The 20,918-nt window shown below is 55.0% G+C and overlaps 3 protein-coding genes across 7 annotated transcripts; 2 read left to right on the forward strand and 1 right to left on the reverse strand.

The window, feature by feature from the left end:
* Positions 1-95: 95 nt before the first annotated feature.
* On the reverse strand, positions 96-17,317 carry SBSN (suprabasin). 5 transcript variants are annotated; one of them, XM_081120151.1, is made up of 6 exons: positions 17,229-17,317; positions 4,305-4,671; positions 2,763-3,008; positions 1,303-1,368; positions 1,152-1,196; positions 102-290 (listed from the first exon to the last, which is right to left on the reverse strand). In XM_081120151.1, exons 2-6 carry the CDS (start codon positions 4,668-4,670, stop codon positions 267-269), a joined length of 747 nt encoding a protein of 248 aa, XP_080976277.1. In that variant the 5' UTR covers position 4,671; positions 17,229-17,317; the 3' UTR covers positions 102-266. The 5 variants fall into 5 exon arrangements, with proteins under 5 accessions (XP_080976279.1, XP_080976277.1, XP_080976278.1 ...); XM_081120152.1 differs by lacking the exon at positions 17,229-17,317 and having other exon boundaries at positions 103-290; positions 4,392-4,671; XM_081120150.1 differs by having other exon boundaries at positions 192-290; positions 2,763-4,671.
* Positions 9,090-17,641, forward strand: GAPDHS (glyceraldehyde-3-phosphate dehydrogenase, spermatogenic). Its single transcript, XM_081120154.1, has 11 exons — positions 9,090-9,320; positions 11,773-11,935; positions 12,663-12,759; positions 12,926-13,032; positions 14,461-14,551; positions 14,645-14,763; positions 15,132-15,213; positions 15,523-15,674; positions 15,834-15,996; positions 17,250-17,347; positions 17,431-17,641. The coding sequence occupies exons 1-11, from the start codon at positions 9,254-9,256 to the stop codon at positions 17,501-17,503; spliced, it is 1,212 nt and encodes a 403-aa protein (XP_080976280.1). The 5' UTR covers positions 9,090-9,253; the 3' UTR covers positions 17,504-17,641.
* A 182-nt stretch (positions 17,642-17,823) lies between these two features.
* TMEM147 (transmembrane protein 147) lies at positions 17,824-19,687 on the forward strand. Its single transcript, XM_081118424.1, has 7 exons — positions 17,824-18,055; positions 18,124-18,193; positions 18,693-18,752; positions 18,839-18,975; positions 19,111-19,195; positions 19,285-19,406; positions 19,490-19,687. Exons 1-7 carry the CDS (start codon positions 17,979-17,981, stop codon positions 19,611-19,613), a joined length of 675 nt encoding a protein of 224 aa, XP_080974550.1. The 5' UTR covers positions 17,824-17,978; the 3' UTR covers positions 19,614-19,687.
* The last annotated feature ends 1,231 nt before the right edge of the window (positions 19,688-20,918 follow it).

The following is a 20,918-nucleotide window of genomic DNA, read 5'->3' on the forward strand; positions in this document are numbered from 1 at the left end:
CCAGCCTGAAACCTCCAGCCCACCCTCCAGCAAAGACGCAAGAAAAGACAAGCCTCCCCGTCACGCCTCTCCTTAGGGAACATGCGGACCATGGTGAGAGTATGTTGTGTCACATTTATTCACAAATCTCAATACAGTTCCCTTAAAGGACTCCTGAAACCTACAACCCTCCCCCCTCCCGCCCCCCCATCCCCATGTCCTCCAAGTCATTTCAGCTGATATGACAACCAGAAAGCCAGTCTGCTCAGCAAGGCCAGTGCATCAGTTTAAGGAATGATGTTGGTGATGCTCTGGAAGAGAGGAGATGGGGAGTGAGTGCAGGGTGTGCAGTCAAGAGGGCACCGAGATCTTAGCCCTAACATCCCCCTCTTCCCCCCCCACACCTCCCCCCAGAGAAATGAGAGAGAGACTGGCTATATTGGTCTGGGAATTGCCTGTGTCCTGGAGAATATCTTAAGGAAGGTAGAAACTAGAGTGAGAAAGAACAAGGAGCCAGTACCCCCAGGCAGAGGTGGGGGGGGAGGAGCTCTGTAGGAACAGAGAAGCCTTGTCTGCTTTGCCTCAGAGAATCCCCTGCCACCCCCATAGCCCAGGGGTGGAATAAACAAGGTGTGCCTTTGGGTTCCAGGAGCAGTCTAAAGAGCTGTTACACCCCTTCCCCTTCTGCCCCAGCATCGGGCAGCTGAGGTACTCAGTCCAAAGAGTAGAGCTAGGGCTTTACTTTGGACCAGGACCCCACAGGAGCCTTTATACTACGAGGGGGGGGGGGTGCTCAGTCAGGAAGAGGACGGGGCTACAGGTTCCTGCCGCCCAGCATATTGCTGGGAGCCCACTGCAGGGGTGTTCACAGTGGGCTGAGGGCGAGAGGAAGTCACAGGGGAAATGAGGAGGGACAGTGGGCACATGGAGGGGGCGCTGCCGGCTTGTGTTTGCTTCAGTGGGAATGGAAAGCACCCAGAAGATGAAGGCAGGATGCGAAGGGCACGGAGCAGGTGAAGAGAGGGCCAAGCAGAGCTGGGAAATGGGCCGGCTGGTCGCCAAAAGGCTGAGAGTCTGTCCACAGGGAAGCTGACGGAAACTAAGCACCGGGGAGGGCGGTGCACGAGTATCTCCCAAGACTAGGGCAGGAATCTGAGACTGCGGGCACTCACCCTCCACAGAGCTGGAAAGCTGATGAAGGGCTTGTTGACCGAAGCCTGGAATTCAAGGACAAGACAGTCAGTGCCCAGCACCCACCCCACCACCGTCCTAGGAGGGCCTCCGCGCCCCCACCCGAGTCCACGCTTTGCTCCTGAGACTTACTCCAGATGTTAAGGTAGTGGTTGCGCCCCCTCCGTGATGGCCGGTGGATACGCCTGGGCGACCGCCCTGTGGACAAAGCCCAGACCATCATTACGACCCCTCAGACCTGAGGGTCTCCCAAGTTCTTTTTCCCTAGTTACCTGCGACCCCCTAGGGTGACTAACATCCTACCCCCTCACTGTCCAGAAGAAAACCCAAAGGTCATGTTGCTGTGGTAATTCTGTGGGAGGTGGGAAGAAAAGCCAGTAAGGATATCTGCTCCTACTGCCTGGTCTTCCCCTAATACCCTTTCATTCCAGTTAATGACATGCTCTCCGTCACTGAGAAGGGGCCTGACTAGAAAGGGAACCCAGGGGACCCATGCAAATACCGGCCCTGACCTCATGTCTACCCCTTTTACACACACTTGAGCCTGATCCCTAACTCGGGTTGATCCCTGACTTTAATCCTATCCCCAGACACTCAGCAGCGCCACCCTGCTGCTGCTGCCGGCCTGGAGTCTTATCACCAACCTCCCTCTCCTGGCCTCTACGTGGTGAGAGCTGCGGTCTATCCCAGAGCCCTTTCCCCTGCCCTGCACGCTTTCTACATAGTCCCCTCCTTCCCGCCCACCTGCCTGGCTCCCTGCGTGGCAGTCAGTGTGGCCATGGGCTTTGAGGCCTGGGCCAGTCCTCAAGATGCTGTCCCAAAGACTCCTGACAGATTGGAGAGTGGAGAATTGAGGCAGGCGGGAGCCAGCCTTCTATTGCCAAGTCCCCTCCTTGGTGCCTGTTCGGCTGTGTGTGGTGCCGCTTGCCTCTCCTGTCCTCCAGTCTCTGTTCCCTCTACATAAATGGGGATCAGAAATCCTCCTGGAGACCTGCTCTGATGGGGCAGCGTGGAGGAAGAGGAAGACCCCGGATCTGTGATATGCCGAAGATGTGTGCTAGCCACACGGCCCTAGCAAATCCCCTTAAAGCTCCCTGAGCTCGTTTCCTTATATGAAAATCAGAGTCAGGTCAGCCTCCTCGCCCTCACTACCTCAAAGGCTCATTATGAAAATTAAGTAGAAAAGAGCTTATCTCCAAAGCTATTGCTCATGCTCACACTCTGATGTTCTGCATGTTCTCTTTCTGCTCCCACTGTACTAGATCTTGGCTCAGTAATTGTTTCCTGTTCCCCAGGAGAGGCTTCATGTTCCTCCCTCCAGACCTCCTTAACTAGGAGGGCAGCTCCCTGACGGTGGGGCTGGGTCCTATTCATACTGTCTGGCATAAGGCTTTGCAGATAGGATGGCTTGGTCCAGCTGACCAGCTGACCAGCAGCTCCTTTGTAAAGGAGAGGAAGGAGGACACGGTCATATAGCTGCCTAAGCTTCTTTCACCACGTGAGGGCTACCTGGGCTCCCCAAATGTCTCAAGGGTTTACCCTCTCCCTCCCCCAGCCCCCTTCTCCCCACTTCCCCACCCCTGTTCACCTACATTCAGCAGCTGGTTGGCCTCCTTGCCGTCCTGGTTGACCCCATAATGAACATTCTGCTGCAACCTGTCCACCTCCTTCCCGGCCTGGCCAGCAGCATGGTGGACACCTTGGCCAAGTTTCTCCGCTTCCTTTCCAGCCTGGCCAGCAGCGTGGTTGACCCCTTGGCCAAATTTCTCTGCCTCCTTCCCGGCCTGGTTGACCCCATCGTGGATCCCTTGGACTACTTTGTCTGCCTCCTTTCCGGCCTGTTCAACGGCATGGTGAACTCCCTGGCCAAAATGTTCCACAGGCTTCCCAGCCTGGTTGACTCCATTGTGGACCCCTGGGATCACTCTGTCCCCCTCCTTCCCAGCCTGCCCTGCAGCATGGTGGACCCCCTGACCAAACTTCTCAGCCTCCTTCCAGGCCTCATCAATCCCATGGTGAACCCCCTGGCCAAACTTCTCTGCCTCATTCCCAGCCTGCCCAGCAGCATGGTGGACACCCTGACCAAACTTCTCTGCCTCCTTCCAGGCCTCATTAACCCCATGGTGGACCCCTTGGCCAAACTGCTCTGCCTCCTTCCCAGCCTGGTTGACCCCAGGATGGACACCTTGGACTATTTTGTCTCCCTCTTTTCCAGCCTGTCCTGAGGCATAATAAACATCCTGGCCAAGCCGCTCCACATCCTTCCCAGCCTGGTTAACTCCATGATGGACCCCTTGGACTATTTTTCCTCCATCTTTCCCAGCCTGCCCAGCAGCATGGTGGACCCCCTGACCAAACTTCTCAGCCTCCTTCCAGGCCTCATTAATCCCATGATGAACCCCGTGGCCAAACTTCTCTGCCTCGTTCCCAGCCTGCCCTGCAGCATGGTGGACCCCATGACCAAACTTCTCAGCCTCCTTCCAGGCCTCATTAATCCCATGATGAACCCCGTGGCCAAACTTCTCTGCCTCGTTCCCAGCCTGCCCTGCAGCATGGTGGATCCCCTGGCCAAACCTCCCTGCCTCACTCCCAGCCTGCCCGGCAGCATGGTGGATCCCCTGGCCAAACCTCCCTGCCTCGTTCCCAGCCTGCCCAGCAGCATGGTGGATCCCCTGGCCAAACCTCCCTGCCTCACTCCCAGCCTGCCCGGCAGCATGGTGGATCCCCTGGCCAAACCTCCCTGCCTCGTTCCCAGCCTGCCCAGCAGCATGGTGGATCCCCTGGCCAAACCTCCCTGCCTCGTTCCCAGCCTGCCCAGCAGCATGGTGGATCCCCTGGCCAAACCTCCCTGCCTCACTCCCAGCCTGCCCGGCAGCATGGTGGATCCCCTGGCCAAACCTCCCTGCCTCGTTCCCAGCCTGCCCAGCAGCATGGTGGATCCCCTGGCCAAACCTCCCTGCCTCACTCCCAGCCTGCCCGGCAGCATGGTGGATCCCCTGGCCAAACCTCCCTGCCTCACTCCCAGCCTGCCCGGCAGCATGGTGGATCCCCTGGCCAAACCTCCCTGCCTCACTTCCCGCCTGGTTGATCCCATGATGGGCCCCCTGAATCACTTTGTCTGCCTCCTTCCCAACCTGTCCAGCAGCGTTGTTGACCCCATGGATTAGCTTCTCTGCTTCCTTTCCTGCTTGTCCGGCGCCACTGTTGATCCCATGGGATACCTTGTCCAAGCCGTGGTTGAGCCCCTTGTCCAGCTCCTTGCCGGCCTGGTTCCCCATGCTGCTCAGTCCATTAAAAACTTTTTCCACTTCCCTTCCAGCTTGAGTGATTCCGTTATTGATGCCTTCCAGGGCCTTGCCCACCTCTCTCTCTGCATTGCTCAGCCCTCTGTTGATCCCTTCAATGACCTTCTCAAGGGGGTCATCGCTGGCCGCCCATCCAGGCAGGGCCCCCAACAGCAGTAGGAGGGAGCAGGAACTGACCACGCTGGCAAGATGCATACTGTTGGGAGGGTGGGGAGGATGCGGAGAGGAGCCAGTGAGCCAAGCTGCTATTTATCCTCTGCCTGCTCCCTCTTCTCCACCCCTCATGACTCAGCTACCCCCGAGAGGCACTGACTCGGTCTCCAGTCAAGGAGGTATTTCCCAGGAAGATTTGAGGTTGAGCAATGAAGAGGAGGAGGAAGAGAGGGTGAGTCATGAGTGGAGAACACTCACATGGCATCTTTGCTCCTTGCCCAGCTCTGGCCCTCCACCCCAGAGCCTAGGTGTCTGCCCTTCCACCTACCTCCTCGCTTCATTCCTCACCCACTGGCCATGCCTCCTCTCTCCCAACCCCACCTTCAATCACCCCCCACCCATGGTTCCTCAGCATCTTCACTCCTCTCAGGGGATCCAGGATCCAGCTTCCCGGCACTGAGATTCTAGAAAGATGGAAGGTGCAGTCAGGGGGAGGGGCACACTCTCAGGAAGTCGAGGGAATAATTCTTATTGTTCTTGTTGACCCCCCCACAACACACACACGCTATGTTCCAGCCACACAGGACTTCCCCTGGCCCTTAAACACACCAAGCTCATTCCTGCCTCGTGGCCTTTGCACATGCTGTTCTCTCTGGTACGCACAACTCAGATCTCCATATGGCAGGCTCCTCCTCATTCTGTTTTTGGCTCAGATTTCACCTTCTCAAAAAACCTTCCCTGGCCATCCTGCAGTTATACTCTGTAATATCATCCTTTGGGTTTTATAGCACTTACTATGATCCAAAATTTCCTTTTTTATTGTCTGTCTCACCTATCAGATTGTAAACGTCTAGAGGACAGGGCCTTTGTCTGTGTTGGTTACTGCCATATCCCCAACTTCTAGAACACTGCCTGGAGTTCAGTAAATATTTATAGATTGAACAAATGGATGGATTAGAAGAAGCCAAGGTAAGAAAGGCTGGGGCTGAGCCTGAGTCTCAGAGGGTGCTGGGGGAAGGGTGCCTAGGTCCCCAGAGCAGCCAAGGGTCCTTTGGGGCCGAGGAGGGGGGATGGTTGCAGATTTTGGAGCCAGGTCACATTCTCATCACAGAACCCTAGGCTCCTGCCTCCCAGCCCTTGGGCAAGGGCAGGGGGCTGATTGCCATGAGCTGGGACAGGACGCAGTGTCTCCTGAAAAGCCGGTTGAGGCAGCCACGGGGAGGGGCTGAAGACCCAGAGCAGCAGGAGACTGTCAGCCAGAACCTGGGCTGGGGGCCAGGAGCTCATTCTTCCTGATCTCCTCCCCCTGGAAACTCATAAGTTCTAACCTGAAGCCCAGGTGTTGACATGACAGCATGGGTTGAGGGGGAAACAGCTGAGAGCTTGCTTCATCGGGGGAAAGGCAGGTGATGGTTGTTAGATCTGTGGCAGAATTGTCTATCTGGAGCTAGTTTAGAGGGAGGCAGAGACCAGAAGGACCAGAGCCAGTGGGTGGGTACAGTTGGGTGCAGGGGTGAAAGATATTTGGGTTTTGGTGCCAAGGGGAGAGAATGAGAGAGGAGGTGGAGGTGGGATTGCTAGTGGGAAGGCCAGGCAGGAAGGAATGTGCAGGGTGTGAGCAAGTGGGGGTGAGAGAGTTATGTGTGTGGGTGCCCAGGTGTGGTGAGAATCTTCACATGTGTTCAGGCTTTGCTCAAACAAGGACAAGGCCCACTCCCCTGGGCAGATCCAGGGTTCCACCCCAGATCCTGGACACTTGGCTCTACACACTCCCCTGGGCAGACCCAGGGTTCCACCCCAGATCCTGGACACTTGGCTCTACTCAGAACCAGGCATCCCAGACCCACAGGCCCAGGAGCTTCTGCCTTCTCTGTGCTCTGCCTATCGAGGGTGACTAATTGTACTACCTCTCCATACTTGAGCTCATCAAATCTGTTTCCCAGTTTCACGCTCCAGGGACAAAGCCAAGTCCCTGGGCAACCTCAGGCGTGGCTTTTCTGCCCTGTCCAGTGCCTAAATGAGGGAGTTTCCCATGCGAGGAGATTAGTGGGTGGGGAGCTCCAGAATCCTAATCCTCCCTGAGATTGACAGGTGGGGTTTTTCCATTTCTCTTTCCACCCCTCTCTCTGCCCCACTCTACCATCTTCCGTCAGCCTCAGTCCCCCCTCCTCAGTGCCCCATTCCCATTGGTCACTATTTGGTTCTGGACTTTGGCATCTGTCTCTGTGAGATTGGCCTGCCATCCTCCACTGGTTTTGGTAACGTGGCTGTGCTGATTTCCTAGAGTGAGTGGAGTAGCTTTCAGTCACTCAGCCATCACAGCTCCCCCAAAGCACTCCCAAGAAGTTTGCCATGGAAGTACACACAGTGTGACCCAGGCGGTGTGGCTCACTCAGTGGTTGGGCATCTGACCTATGACCCAGGAGATCACGGTTTGATTCCCGGTCAGGGCACATGCCTGGGTTTCGGACTCGATCTCCAGCAGGGGGCATGCAGGAGGCAGCCGATCAATGATTCTCTCATCATTGATATTTCTCTCTCTCCCTTCCTCTCTCTGAAATCAATAAAAATATATTTTAAAAAAGAAAGTGCACATAGCGTGCCTGCCAATCCATGGGGCCCCTGAGCATCTGTCCTGCCCGGAGCCTCTCCAGCCCTGGTTAGGATCTGCAACACTTCCTTTGGACTGGCAAACATTTGTTCCTGATGCTCTGGCAGATCTTGCCATGAAATCAAAATCCGAAGCAGGCTTTGGGAGGATAGACCTTCACTCTGTCTCTTGCTATTGGCCTACTCGGATTTGCCATTTCTTTTCATATCAGTTTTGATCCTTTATGTCCTCTAAGAAATATTTTAATTTCATTGAGCTTTTCATATTTATTATTGTAAAGTTGGACAAAATCGGTCCCTTTTCTGTCCTGGTTTCGTTTATATGCTCTTTCCACCCCCCTTGATCATACATGTAAAGTTTGTCCCCCTTTGTTTAATTACTATCTTTTTTTGGTCTAGGTTGATTGAAATCTTCCTCTCTGTATGTACACCCAATTTAGTTTCAGTTCCACCTCTCCGGGGCCATCCAAGCAGGAAGGCCTCACCCTCACCCTGTCCCATGGCAGTTGCTTTAGCAAACTAAGTTCCTATGGAGGTTTGGGGAAGAGGTTATGTCAGTCACTGTGCCCCTTCTTGCTTCCACACCTTTCTCTGGGATGGTGACTCCTTCCTGGCCCAAACCCCTACACCCCTAAGTCTTGGTCATAGCTGAGTGTCAACTGGCCCTGCAGGTGAAGGTACCTGCCTGTGAGTCACAGGTGTACGAGCAAGCCCCCACCCTCGGTGCTTTAGAGGGAGCCACCTGTGCATTTGGTCTTTCCCAAATGTATATGGAAGCTTGCTGTGTGCCAGGCACAGTTCCAGGTGCTGGAAGACAGAGGGGACCCCATGCCTCGTGGGAGAGACACTGAGCAAGTAACTCATAACTAGACCATGGCAGGCTGCGTGGACGCCCCACGGAAAGGAGTTCTGAGAGAGGGCATGGCTGGGAGGAAGCTTTAAGATTGGGGGTCAGAAGAAACCTGAGGAGGGGACATTTATTCATTCATCCTGGTATTACTTATTGAGTGGGTACCTTTTAAGTGCCAAACATTCCTCTAGTCAATGAGGTATAAAACTGATGAGGTAGATGAGCACTCTGCTCTCCCAGAACTTGGTCTAGTGGGCAGACAATTGGTAAGACAACAAATGAACAAAATGATTTCTTAGAGACACATGCTGTGAGGGGAATAAAAATAATAGAGTGTAACCCTGGAGTAGTTTTGCACATTTGAACATCTAACGCAGGATGGGAAGTCAGACAGGCTTCCTGAAAGGTGAGTACATCGAGCGGGTGAGGCTGATGGCAGGTGGTGACTGAGAAAGGAGAGGACTTCAGATGGGGAATCAGGAGGATCTCTTTTAAAGGGTAACACCTGCCCTGGAACGGTGGGGCTCAGCTGGTTGAGCGTCAGCCGGTGCACTAAAAGGTCGCCAGTTCCATTCCACATCAGGGCACATGCCCAGGTAGTGGGCTTGGTCCCTGGCAGGGGGGGTGCGTGCAAGGCAACTGATCCATATTTTCTCTCTCCTTCCTTTCTCTCTAAAACCAATAAAAACATATTTTTTAAAAAATTTTTAAAAAGGGTAACACCTGAGGGAAACCATGAAGCAGCCAGCTGAGAGGAGGCCTCCAGGGCTCCCAGGCATAAAGGAACAGCTGGGGTAACTGGGGGGTGGGGGGGAGGTGTCAAGGCACAGCCCAGAGGCAGTGCGCTTAAGGAGAGAGGGAAGGGCGTTGAGGACCAGAGTAAAAAGTTGGATTCCACTCTAGTCGCCCGCGGAGGTCTTAGAATGCACAGCGCGGGGAGGGACGGCACACGCCGCCCCTGGGATGGGACGGGCTCTTGGAGCCACCGCCTCTGTGACCTCACGGTACTGTGACATCACGGCAGGAAGCTCGCGCGCCCCGCTGGCCCCCGCGCCCCGCGTCGCACTAACATCTCGGCCCCGCGTCGCAGTAACATCGCGGCCCCGCGTCGCAGTAACATCGCGGCTAGTCCCTGGGCTACTGGGCCATGAAACCTTAGGAGGCCATGTCGAAACGCGACGTCGTCCTCACCAATGTCACCGTTGTCCAGCTGCTGCGACAGCCGTGCCCCGGTGAGGGAGGCGGCGGAGGGGCCCGCGCAGGGGACGAGAGGGAGGCCGGGGAGCCGCGCTCGCAGGGTCGGAGCCCCCTCCTCCAGCGTCCGCCAGAGAGGGACCGCAGGCGCGGGCCGGCCGGCGGGGTCCTCACCCAGAGCCCCTTTCCCCCGCCCTCCGGCCGCCCCTCTCCCGTCGGCCACCGGAGTTTGCTGGCAAAGTGGTTTCTGTGGCCGTGGAGGAAGGGACGGGGGCCCCCAACCTGAGGGTGGGCTGTGCGCCTCCCGCGCGGCGGAAGGATAGGAGCAGGGGCCGCACCGAGGCTGGAGCGAGTTTACAGGGGGGCAGCTCTGATGACAGCCGCCGGGGTTAAGCAGCTCAGCGAACGGGGTTTCACATAAAACTGACGCTCCTGCCGACCAGGGCGGAACGGCCGCTAGAGAGTTGATGGGCTTTGTCCCTCCCTGTATTGCGCGAAGATAGGACATCTGCAACCTGCCAGGGCTGTGCCAAGCGCCTGACAAGCGTGCACTCGTTGAAGCCTCACAACCACCTGCTGAGGTCAATGTATTTACTGCCCCCTTTTCAAAGATCGCAAACCACGTCCCTTAGGTCTCTCACACTGGAATAGTGGAGTTGGGGCTCCGAGCCCCTGCTTGCAACCACTGGGCAGCCCTACCTCGCCCAGCCAGAGGTGCGCGCACACACCCCCAAGCGACGAACCCAGGTCTCCGGAGGAGGTGGGAGGGGCGCAGCAGGGAAGCTCCGCCCCACGGGGCTGGCCGTGGCCGAGTCTTAGGCTTGGCTCGAGCCGGGGAAAGCCTGCAAGATGCAGCAGCAGACAACGTAATGGCTGTGGGCCTTAACCCCCTCCCTGCTCGGCACCAGCTCTGTGACTCCGGGTCTCAGTTTTCCCTCTGTAAAGTGGATTTGTAGCGCATATCTCACAGGAATCTGTGAGCGGATGCACGTGGAGCTCAGCACAGCACCTAGTACTTAGTGGAACCCAGGTAATGGGAGTGTCATTGTAGTTGGGAGAGCCCGCTTGTGCGTGTTTCACCTACCAGGTGATGCTCCATGGATGAAGCTCCTCTGGGCTCCTCCTTCACAGTGCAGCAACTTTTCTACAGCCCATGTAACCCACCCCCTAGAGGAGAGGGGAGGGGAAGCCTGAGGGAAGTTGGGAGAGGAAGACTATCCAAGTTTTCCGGTGGTAGAGTGGACTCATCCCTACTCTTACCCCAGATGGACAAATCTCCTTTCCATTATAGCAGAAACAGAACCCCAAGGAATGCAAACATCCTTAAGGTCACCAACAATCACAGGGTCTCTGCCACCAATAAACACTATTACTTTTATGAACTTGTTCTGCTACTATAAACACCCACAGCCCAGCCTCAGGCCACGAGGTCTGTGGCAGCCCAGAGAGTTCAGGGAGACAATAGGCCAGCTGGCCCCTGGCATCTAGCCCCACCACCTCCCAGGCGCCTTCAATTCTAGTGCCAAACCCAACTCCCACCTTCATCCTCAGGCCTCTCTCTAAACCCTGCTCTCTCTCTTTCCTCATGAATACTTCGTATCGGACTTCCTCCCCTCTATTAAAATCAGCACCTACTGGGCCTTGAGATCTCAGTGAGTCCTCACAGAAGTCCCCAAGTGGAGGGTCAGATGTGATGACAGGAAACAAGCCAGAGAGGTTCATTAACTTGCCCAAGGTCACACACATGTCAGGTAGCTGAGCCAGGGCTAACCAGGCCTGATCCCCAGTATGAACCCTCTGCCAGGCAGGCCCCCGACTGCTATCTCCACATCTCCCCTCCTCTCAAGCCTTCACCTGCAACTCAGGTAGCACACCTCCAAGCACAGCATGGGAGTGGGAGTATGTGTTTAGAGAGGTGGAAGCTAATAAAGGTCTCCATCTGTTTCATGTTATAGTACCCGGTATTTTCTAAACTTCTCTGAGAATAAAAATCACCTGAAGTGCTTGTTAGAAACACTGGGGCGTCAGAACAGACCTATTCAGTCAGGTTTTCCTAGGAGAGGGTTCCTGGAGGATGTTTATCAGAACAGTTTGGGGATCACTGGGCTACATGAATTATCAGATCATTCAGGAAAAGATCTTTGAAATACTAATGTATGTGGAATGTTCCCAGACTCTTGTCATAAGCACTACATATATTACCTCATTTAATCTACACAGTGACCCTCTGAGAGAAGTACTACAGAGAGTGTCACCCCAAGCAACTGTTAAAAATATATAGTACCCACTAAATTAGAATCTCCAGGGAAGTGGCCCTGGCATTGACATTTTAAAGCAAGCCCATCCCCTGCTCATTCTGTGGATCAGGTAGGTTTAGGAAACACTGGGCTAGATGGTTGGCCACTAGGGGCCAGAAGCCAGCAACAGGTCCTGGGTGGCAACAGGTCCTGTGATGGTGCAGTTCATTGCTGCCCCTACTCCCTCCAACAGTGGCCAGACCACCACCCCCGCCACCACCTCCGCCACCACCCAAAGTTGAGTCCCCGCCGCCATCACCACCACCACAGCCTATCAAGGAGGAAGTCCCACCTCCTCCGCCTCCTCCACCTAAGAAGGTTCCTCCGAGTCCCGAACTGACTGTTGGCATCAATGGGTGAGTCAGCCCTGGCCCCTGAGCCTTCTGGAAGCCATAGGACCCAGACTTTCTGCTAGTTACTGGATGAGGCATCTCCACATTTCTCACCATCAATGCTTTCATTCTGTCCACCCTGGAGAAAGAGGGAAAAGGTACAGGGCATCACCTGGAACATTCGGTTGGGTGATGTGTATGAACAGCATGGAGTATAGTAAAACTGGAGAGGCCAGAATTAGCTGGGGTGTCAGGAAAGACCTCTGGGAGGTGACACTGGAGTGAAGCCTGAGTGGCAGCTGTGCAGCAAGCACTGGCTGTGGGGCAGAAGGGGCAGCTCAATGCGCTGGTGTGGAGCAAACAAGGCAGGAAAGGAAGGAGTGTGGTGGCATGCAGACGGGGGCCTGGTGGGCCCTGCTAAGGAGTTTGGATCTGGTTTTACTGATAGAGCTGTGGAGGTTTTCAGGCCAAGATAACAGGACCTGAAGTTCTACAGGATCTGTCCAGCTACACAGTTAGGAATGGGATAGAGGATGGATGGGTGAGAAAGCAGGTAAATCAGTTAAACTGGCGAGGTCATCTAAGCAAGATGACAGCGGCCAGCACAGTGTTGGCTGCCTTCTTCCCCCAGACTGAGGAGTCCCACCCAGTCCCCTTGAGGAGCCTCCTGTTACCCCTTCTCTCCCGTCCCCTCCTCTGCCTGCTGGCTGAGGATTCTGAAGACAACCCTACAACCCTTGTCCCTGGACAGATTTGGACGCATCGGTCGCCTGGTGCTGCGAGCCTGTGTGGAGAAAGGCGTTAAGGTGGTGGCAGTCAACGATCCATTCATTGACCCAGAATACATGGTGAGCAGCAGGTAGAGGGTGGGAGCGGGGTGGGAGGGCTCATGGGGGCGCTCTGGGAGGCTCCCAGCTGCAATGTGGAACCTTCCCCAAGGCAGGGATTCCTCAGGGATACCCGCTCTCCCAACCATGCCACCCCCAAGATAAGGAGCCATTCTGTCTCCCGCAGGCGTACATGTTTAAGTACGACTCCACCCACGGCCGATACAAGGGGACTGTGGAGCACAGGAGCGGACGGCTGGTTGTGAATAACCAGGAGATCAGTGTCTTCCAGTGGTAAGGGCAGCGGGCCGACACCCGCATGCAATGCATTAATGGAGGGTGCAAAGAGGGCAAGGACGGGGGTCCAGCCTCTTTCTCGAGGAAAGGGCCAGAGTCCCTGAGGTGCCAACTCTTTGCCCCATGACAACTTAACAATTGCTACAGAGGAGTTTGTTGAGTAGCCCTCTTCCCCAACTCAGAAGGCAGGAAATGGTGGGGGGGGGGGGCCTCAGAGAAGAGCTAGTTGAACCAGATGATAAAAAGTGTGACCCGACAGAGCAGATGACCAGGAAAAGAGTCATGTGGTGGCCCAGGGAGAGGATAGGAAGCGTCTCATTCATTCATTTATTCTGGCATGCGGCCAGTACAGATCCTAGGCCAGCCTGCCTGTGCTCCCAGCCAGCTCTGCCTCCTGCCTCCTACCCCTTCACCTCTGCCCTTGGCTTCTCTGGAGAATGCCAATGAGGCATCTAACCCTCCTCAGGTTTTGAGGGTTAAATGATTCAGTAAAGGTGAAGCACTTAGAACATGGGCACATGGCAGGTGTTCAGTAAACATGTGTGGGCTAGCTAATAAAAAATCAACCCACAAACACTGTCTGAACCCCTCTGGGGAGAGCAGACTCAATGACAAAGGAAAGAGACCAAGCCTTGTTGCCACAGAGTTGTCTAAAAGACGAGGCAGATGCTAAGAAAAAAATCACAAAAGCAAATACTGCAGTTGTGATAAGCCCTGTGAGGGAAAAGACTCCTATACAAGTAGAAAACAGCAATAATGTTTAATGTTTCCAATGCAAACGTTTGATAAACTAGCAAGTAAAAATAAAAATTTATAAAACATCAAACAGAAAAGGTCTTACCTTTCTAATGTAAACCACTAACCACTGCTGACCCCAGAGGGGCCTCAGGCTTTAGTCATATCCCTCTCCCCCATTGCTCCCAGGATGTAGTGCCTGTCTTCAGGGACTTGCCCAGCCTCTTGCAGTAGGCTCCCTGTTGTAGAAGCTGGGTGGTAAAGACAAGAGAGGCAAGGAGGGCCATGGTGAGGTTGCAAGGGCAGGGAACCAGAAGCAGTAAAGCAGGCCTCACTCTCTTGGGGTCTACATTCTGGGCAGTCTATGTAGAAAGGGCCTGACCTGGTTGGCAGTAGTCAGGGATGGGTCCCTGGGCACAGGGGGTGAATGAGGCCTGAGGAGGTAGCAGCTTGTATATACCTGGGCATAGCAGGGGTGGGGCAGGGCACAAAGCAGTTTTGGGGTGAGGGTCAAAGACCAGCAGGGTCAAATCTATCTGGGATAGCTAAGTATGTGTGGGTGGGGAGAACAGATGGCGGCAAGTCAGGTATGAAGGTGTCTGGTTAGCCTTTCAAACAGTAAAGGCCATGGACTATGAAGGCAAGACCATGCAAGGGAGACTGATGCACAGCCCTGCCACCCCTTCACAGCAAGCAGCCCAAAGATATACCCTGGAAGTCTGTCGGGAGCCCCTTTGTGGTAGAGTCCACAGGCATGTACCTGTCCTTGGAGGCATCTTACGTAAGTGGGGGAGAGGTGCCCAGGGCTGGCCAGGGGGTGTGACACTCGAATCTCATAAATTAATGACACCAGTGCTCCTTCCTCCTTCCCTAGAGCCACATCGAGGCAGGTGCCTCACGTGTGGTCATCTCCGCACCCTCACCAGATGCACCTATGTTTGTCATGGGGGTGAATGAAAAGGAATATAACCCTAGCTCCATGAAAATTGTCAGGTAACGGGCAGCAACATCCTGAAGTTGGTGAGGGGAAGGGATCAGACTCAGCCTCCCCACCCTCACTCCCACTGGTGCTTCTTTCACATCCATCTGCTTCTCCTTCCCAAAGTCTTAACAGCCACCATTTTAAAGTTCACCTAAAACTGTTAGAAATGCACAGCTTCTGAAGAACATGCTTGGGGAGCTTCCCCCAGCTATTCCTCTGGTGCCTCCTTCAGTCTGAAGGCATCGCCAGTGATCTTTCTCATCCCCATCCTGCCTCTTCACAAAACCACGCCTATAAGCATACCCCCCAAATGAAGTACGGGTGGTAGGGTGGTTCTGACACTCACCTCACAGTCCCCTTGCATACTGGGCTGTTTCAGCAATGCATCCTGCACCACCAACTGCCTCGCCCCCCTTGCCAAGGTCATTCATGAGCGATTTGGGATCGTGGAAGGACTGATGGTGAGTTCGGGAGAGGGCTGGGCAGGATGGATGGCAGGGAAACTATACCTCCTCCTGTCAGGACTTGCTTAGTGTGTGAAGTTAACAGGAAGAGACTGGTTTCAAGAGGAAAGGCCTGCCAGTGGTGAAGTCTTTTAAGACACTGTAACTCTCAGGCAAGGCTTGACCCTGGCTTGCAGGTGCCCCTCCTATGGTCTGTGGTGGTGGCCCCACCAACCTTCACACCTGGCTCATCACCCCAAGCTTGGAAAAAAGAGGCATGGGAGCTTAGGAGCAGGAAGGCCTCACCTCAGCCCCCTTCTTCCCAAGACCACAGTCCACTCCTACACGGCCACCCAGAAGACAGTGGACGGGCCATCAAAGAAGGCCTGGCGAGATGGACGAGGAGCCCACCAGAACATCATCCCAGCCTCTACAGGGGCTGCCAAGGCCGTGGGCAAAGTCATTCCAGACCTCAAAGGGTATGAGGGAAAGAAGCTGCAACCAGCATGGGGGACACACCCTGGGAAGAGCAGACTGGTCCCAATCCTTGAGGTTCTAATGAGAGGAAAGTGGAAGGTGAGGGGGATGGATGGAGAAGTCTCTGGTTCTGACTCCCACCTCGATGTGGTATTCTCCAGGAAGCTAACAGGAATGGCGTTCCGGGTGCCAACCCCAGACGTGTCTGTCGTGGACCTGACCTGCCGCCTGGCCCAGTCCACCCCCTACTCGGCCATCCAGGATGCCATAAAAGCAGCAGCCAAGGGACCCATGGCTGGCATCCTTGCCTACACCGAGGATGAGGTAGGGTCTGAAAAGAGACCCTGAGAGGAACCCTTTGGGGGGAGAGTGTGCCTTCCCACTTGCCAAGGAGCTGCTCGCAATGTATCAAGATAGGAACTGCAGGGCTGGGAAGATCAGGATCTCCCTGCCTCGGACACTCTGCACTTGCTGCTCCTTTGGTCTAGAAAGCTTTTCCCCCAGGTGGCCATGTATGTCCTCACCTCCAGTTCTTTACTTCAGCCTCCCTCCTCAGCAAGATTTCTTTTTGTGGCCCTTTACCTCAGCTGAAATTTCATTTCATAATCACTGTTGGTCCTGCTAGCACATATACTCCAAGAAGGCAAGGATTTAGGGACTATGTTTTCACTTCCATAGCTCCAGTCATCTTCCCAGGGCCTGGCACACAGCAGGTGCTCAATACATGCTTCATGAACAAGACAAAAGATACCATTTTTCAACATTTGCTCAGGGCAGGCCATGGGCAGGTGCCTTCCTGTGAGGAACAGATATCACTGTCCCTTTGCTCCCAGCAGTGCCCTCTCTGGTGCTGTCTCCCTGCTTTAGCTCCTGCAGGTCCACCCTTACACAGCCACCAGGACCTCTTGTTTTAACGAAATTGGATCACATCACCCCGCACTGCTGGGAACCTTCCTGTGACCTTCCACCACACCAGGGACAACCCCCTCAGAGCCTGTGCTGCAGGCTCCTTCTACCTCAGAGCCTGCTGAGGGCCTGAGTTGGCCAGACCCTCCTAGTCATCCAGACCCAGCCTGGCTGCCTCCACTTGGGGCCCTCTGTGCCAGCCCATTCCAAGTACCTGAATTATTCCCAGGAAATTATTTTTTTTTAATGTTTTTTATTGATTTTTCAGAGAAAGAGGAAGGGAAAGGGAGGAAAGAAATATTGATGAGAGAGAGAATCATCGATAGGCTGCCTCCTACTATGGATCCAGCTGAAACCTGGGCATGTGCCCTGATGGGAATTCAACCAGTGCCTTCTTGGTGCATGGGAGGATGCTCAGTCCACTGAGCCACACCAGCCAGGCAGGAAATGATATTTATTGGTACAGCATCAGGGTGTTTATGGTCTGTGTCCTTTGGCCAGTCCCCCACCAGCAGAGCCCCCATGTGCCCTCCTCATATCCCATCCCCACACAGTAGGATTCCATCCAATACTGTAAACCAATGCATGGCCAATACGCCTGAGGCAGAACCTGGACTCCTGGCCATCTTTCCTCTGCAACCCAAACTTACCTTCAAAATTCTGACACCCAGGTTGTCTCTACGGACTTTATCGGCGATACCCACTCGTCCATCTTTGATGCTAAAGCTGGCATCGCGCTCAACGACAATTTCGTGAAGCTCATTTCCTGGTAAGGGGGAAGGGGTCGGAAAACGTAGGGGAAGCCGGAGGTGATGGGGAGGGATCCCCTGACCCCTCGACTGCCCTCCTCAGGTACGACAACGAATACGCCTACAGCCACCGGGTGGTGGACCTCCTCCGCTACATGTTTAGCCGAGAGAAGTGAAGTGGGAGAGCCCCTCCTCTGCTTCCCTGAGCTCCCAGTCCAGAACCATTCCATCCCTCGGCTCCCCAGGGGAAGTAGGGCGCCCTGCGCGAGAGACTCGCGCCGCTGGGCCACCAGAAATAAAAACAGAGCGCTCACAGCTGCGCCCCGTGTTTCTGCGCGGTTCCCGGGGGCCGGGGAGGGGAGGGGAGGGGGTGGGGGCGGCGAGGGGGACAGTCCCTACGTCCTCCAGCAGCGAGCGCCCAAGGCCCGGCGCCTGGGCTCGGCGGCGACTCCGGGCGAGGGCGGGCCCGCGCAGGCGCTAACGGCCGCGCTCCGCACCGTGTCGGCGCTCATGACGTCAGCGCGCCGGCGCCGTGGCCTCCGCTCCCAGGAGGCCGCGCGGGCCTCGGCGGAGGCCCGGGCGCCAGATTCGGGCACGGGCGCCAGGCGGGCGAGGTAGAGTCCTGCGCTCCGGCGGGCCGGGGGCGGCGCCATGACCTTGTTTCACTTCGGGAACTGCTTCGCCCTGGCCTACTTCCCCTACTTCATCACCTACAAGTGCAGCGGCCTGTGAGTGCGGGGCGGCCGCGGGGCGGGGGGCGCGGGCCCGGACGAGCCCTCACCGCCCGCTCCTGCAGGTCGGAGTACAATGCCTTCTGGAAGTGCGTGCAAGCTGGGGTCACCTACCTCTTCGTGCAGCTGTGCAAGGTGAGGGCGCCCGGAGCCGCGCATGTGGCCCCGGGCTCGCCGGACCCAGACCTCCACCCTGTCCGGATCCCGCTGTGTGGGATGGTCCTCAACACTGCATATAGAAGACGGACTTTGGAAGGGGGGACCCGAAGGAGAGGCCTCCAAGCAGCTTTTGCATAGCTATTTTTGTAAAATGGAGAAGACTCTGTTATATAGTTCTGAGGGGTTTTGTGTGGTTGAAGACCACTAACCAGCAGATGGAGGTGCAGATGCTGCTGGTGGGTGCCAGCCTGGGCACCTCCAGGTCCGACCTTGATCCCCTGTGGTCACCATAGAAAAACTTCCAGGTCTCTACCTTCTATCTCCCTTGGTCCTGTAATCTTGGCGCCCCCTCCCCTCCCAATCTGGTGGTCCTTCTCCACATGGGAACCCTAGAACCATGTACACACTAACTTCCCACAAAACCCACACAGTTTATCCCCCTCACCTTGAGGTGACCTCTGTTTTGTGTTCTCAGATGTTGTTCCTGGCCACTTTCTTTCCCACCTGGGAAGGTGGCATCTATGACTTCATTGGGGTGAGTGGGGCAAGGGAGGGGGGAGGGAGTGCAGAAGTGAGGCCCCCTGGCCTCTGTGCTTACTCAAGCCTCAACCTGACCCACAGGAGTTCATGAAGGCCAGCGTGGATGTGGCAGACCTAGTAGGCCTAAACCTTGTCATGTCTCGGAATGCCGGCAAAGGGGAGTACAAGATCATGGTTGCTGCCCTGGGCTGGGCCACGGCGGAGCTCATTATGTCCCGGTGTGTGCAGCAGCCTGAAACCCAGATTCCTGAGAAAGGACACCTAGGTTTCAGGAAGGTTCTGGAGGGTGGGGGCTGATTCTGGGTGCTGAGGGTTTCTGGGTACTGGAGAATCATTCCCTTTGCCTTTTTCAGTTGCATCCCTCTCTGGGTTGGAGCCCGGGGCATTGAGTTTGACTGGAAATACATCCAGATGAGCATTGACTCCAACATCAGTCTGGTATGCAGTTCTACTCTCCCTTACACACCTTTTTGCTGGTGGCAGTACTCATCCCCAGGGCCTGGCCCTGACTTCCTGCCTCCCTTCAGGTCCATTACATCGTTGCATCTGCCCAGGTGTGGATGATAACACGCTACGACCTATACCACACTTTCCGGCCAGCTGTTCTCCTGCTGATGTTTCTCAGCGTCTATAAGGCCTTTGTCATGGAGTGAGTTGGGTAGGGTTCAAGGCCGGGACCAAATGGAGATGGGTTATCTGTTTTCCTTCTTTCATTGTAATGTTTCCCCATAGGACCTTCGTCCACCTTTGTTCCTTGGGCAGCTGGACAGCACTTCTGGCCCGAGCAGTAGTGACAGGACTGCTGGCCCTCAGCACCCTGGCCTTGTATGTCGCCGTTGTCAATGCGCATTCCTAGACTTGGTGTCCCAGGCATTCACATACTTTTCCTTGTCTACAGGTTTTAGTGAAGTAAACAGTATTTGGAAAGTTGTTTCCGCCTACATCTCTCTCTGGAACTGTACCAATACCACACTCACTTGCATCCCAGAGGCCCTTGTTCTGGCTTTGGAGCCAAGTAAACAGCCTGGCCCTGGTTTGTCCTGTGTTCCTGAAGCCATTTCTCAGCTCCTTATTTTCCCAGGGTAGACTGAGGGCTTGAAGTGTATATAATCTTTGAGCAGTGGCAAATCAGAGAACAGGTGATAGAAAGGAGCTAGAATCCAAGAGAGGGTCCTTGAGGACTTCTCACAGGCTTAACCTGCCCTTTCCCACACAGGTCCTTCCCTCGCTGTTCACCTCCTAGACACCTGTCCCTAATCTCCTTTGATCCACCCTTTCTATGGCATCCAAGGGGATCTATCTGAAACCCCAGTTTTACTAATTCACCCTCCTTACAGCTATCTAGAGCTCCCCATTGCACACTTCTGGGGCAGACTTCTGTGATTCTGAGCTCCTCAGTACTGTGGACCTCAGATCAAATCCTGGCCTGAGTCTTCTTAGGATGGAGTTCAGAGACAGCTGCAGCCAAATAGAGCTTTTGAGCCCCTCAATTTGGATGTTGTCCTGGATGCCACCCTCCCCATCCCCAGCCCTTCCTTGGTCCAGTGGGGTCAGCTTCTTGCCCCATTTCTTCCCCCTCCCTGAAAGGGATGTCAGAAACAGGGCTTTTAATCTCATGTTTAATCTCCACCTTGATGCAAATCCTGCTCACCCAGGAAAGTGCTCCCCAGCCCTGGTATTCCCAGTGGAATCCCCCAGGGTGTGGGATAGGGCAGTTGCCTGCCCCCTCACTCTACCAGACTGTGGAAGTCCTGCCATAATGTTATTTAACCCTGGGCCTAGGAAAGCACCATTCACAGCTGTGTTCAGCTCTGCTGTGGCAGCCTTGGTGTTTTCAGAGGAAACATACAACCATTATCTAGCCCCACCCCCTCCTTGCCCCTACTTAAGACAGGGTCCACAGGTGTCTTGGGTGAGGAGTGGGGAAGTAATTGATTGGTCACCCTGACTTTGACTTGGAAAGGGATTAATGCAGACACTCCCGCAGCCCAGGTAGGCAGATACGTAATGGAGTCACTTTCTCCCATACCTTTATCCAGTACACCATCTAGCTCTTTATACGTATTGGGACAGGTGAAGTTTGCAGAAAGTATTTGACAACTATTCGCTGAGCAGGGACTCTGATTCAGGCCCCCTTCTGGTGCCAACTGTGAACTAATCC

This window comes from Miniopterus schreibersii (genome assembly GCF_964146895.1).
Source record: "Miniopterus schreibersii genome assembly, chromosome: 18".
In the NCBI taxonomy this organism is placed as follows: domain Eukaryota; kingdom Metazoa; phylum Chordata; class Mammalia; order Chiroptera; family Miniopteridae; genus Miniopterus; species Miniopterus schreibersii.

Bases quoted from the DNA above. Each gene is read 5' to 3' on its own strand.
- SBSN (XM_081120150.1), bottom strand. From the start codon at position 4,670: ATGCATCTTGCCAGCGTGGTCAGTTCCTGCTCCCTCCTACTGCTGTTG. The intron at 1,369-2,762 runs GTAGGTGAACAG...CTTTGTCCACAG, and splicing joins AGGCCAACCAGCTGCTGAAT to GGCGGTCGCCCAGGCGTATC. The intron at 1,197-1,302 runs GTAAGTCTCAGG...CTTGAATTCCAG, and splicing joins CCACTACCTTAACATCTGGA to GCTTCGGTCAACAAGCCCTT.
- GAPDHS (XM_081120154.1), top strand. From the start codon at position 9,254: ATGTCGAAACGCGACGTCGTCCTCACCAATGTCACCGTTGTCCAGCTG. The intron at 9,321-11,772 runs GTGAGGGAGGCG...TCCCTCCAACAG, and splicing joins GCTGCGACAGCCGTGCCCCG to TGGCCAGACCACCACCCCCG. The intron at 14,552-14,644 runs GTAAGTGGGGGA...CTCCTTCCCTAG, and splicing joins TGTCCTTGGAGGCATCTTAC to AGCCACATCGAGGCAGGTGC.
- TMEM147 (XM_081118424.1), top strand. From the start codon at position 17,979: ATGACCTTGTTTCACTTCGGGAACTGCTTCGCCCTGGCCTACTTCCCC. The intron at 18,976-19,110 runs GTGTGTGCAGCA...TGCCTTTTTCAG, and splicing joins GCGGAGCTCATTATGTCCCG to TTGCATCCCTCTCTGGGTTG. The intron at 19,407-19,489 runs GTGAGTTGGGTA...GTTTCCCCATAG, and splicing joins TATAAGGCCTTTGTCATGGA to GACCTTCGTCCACCTTTGTT.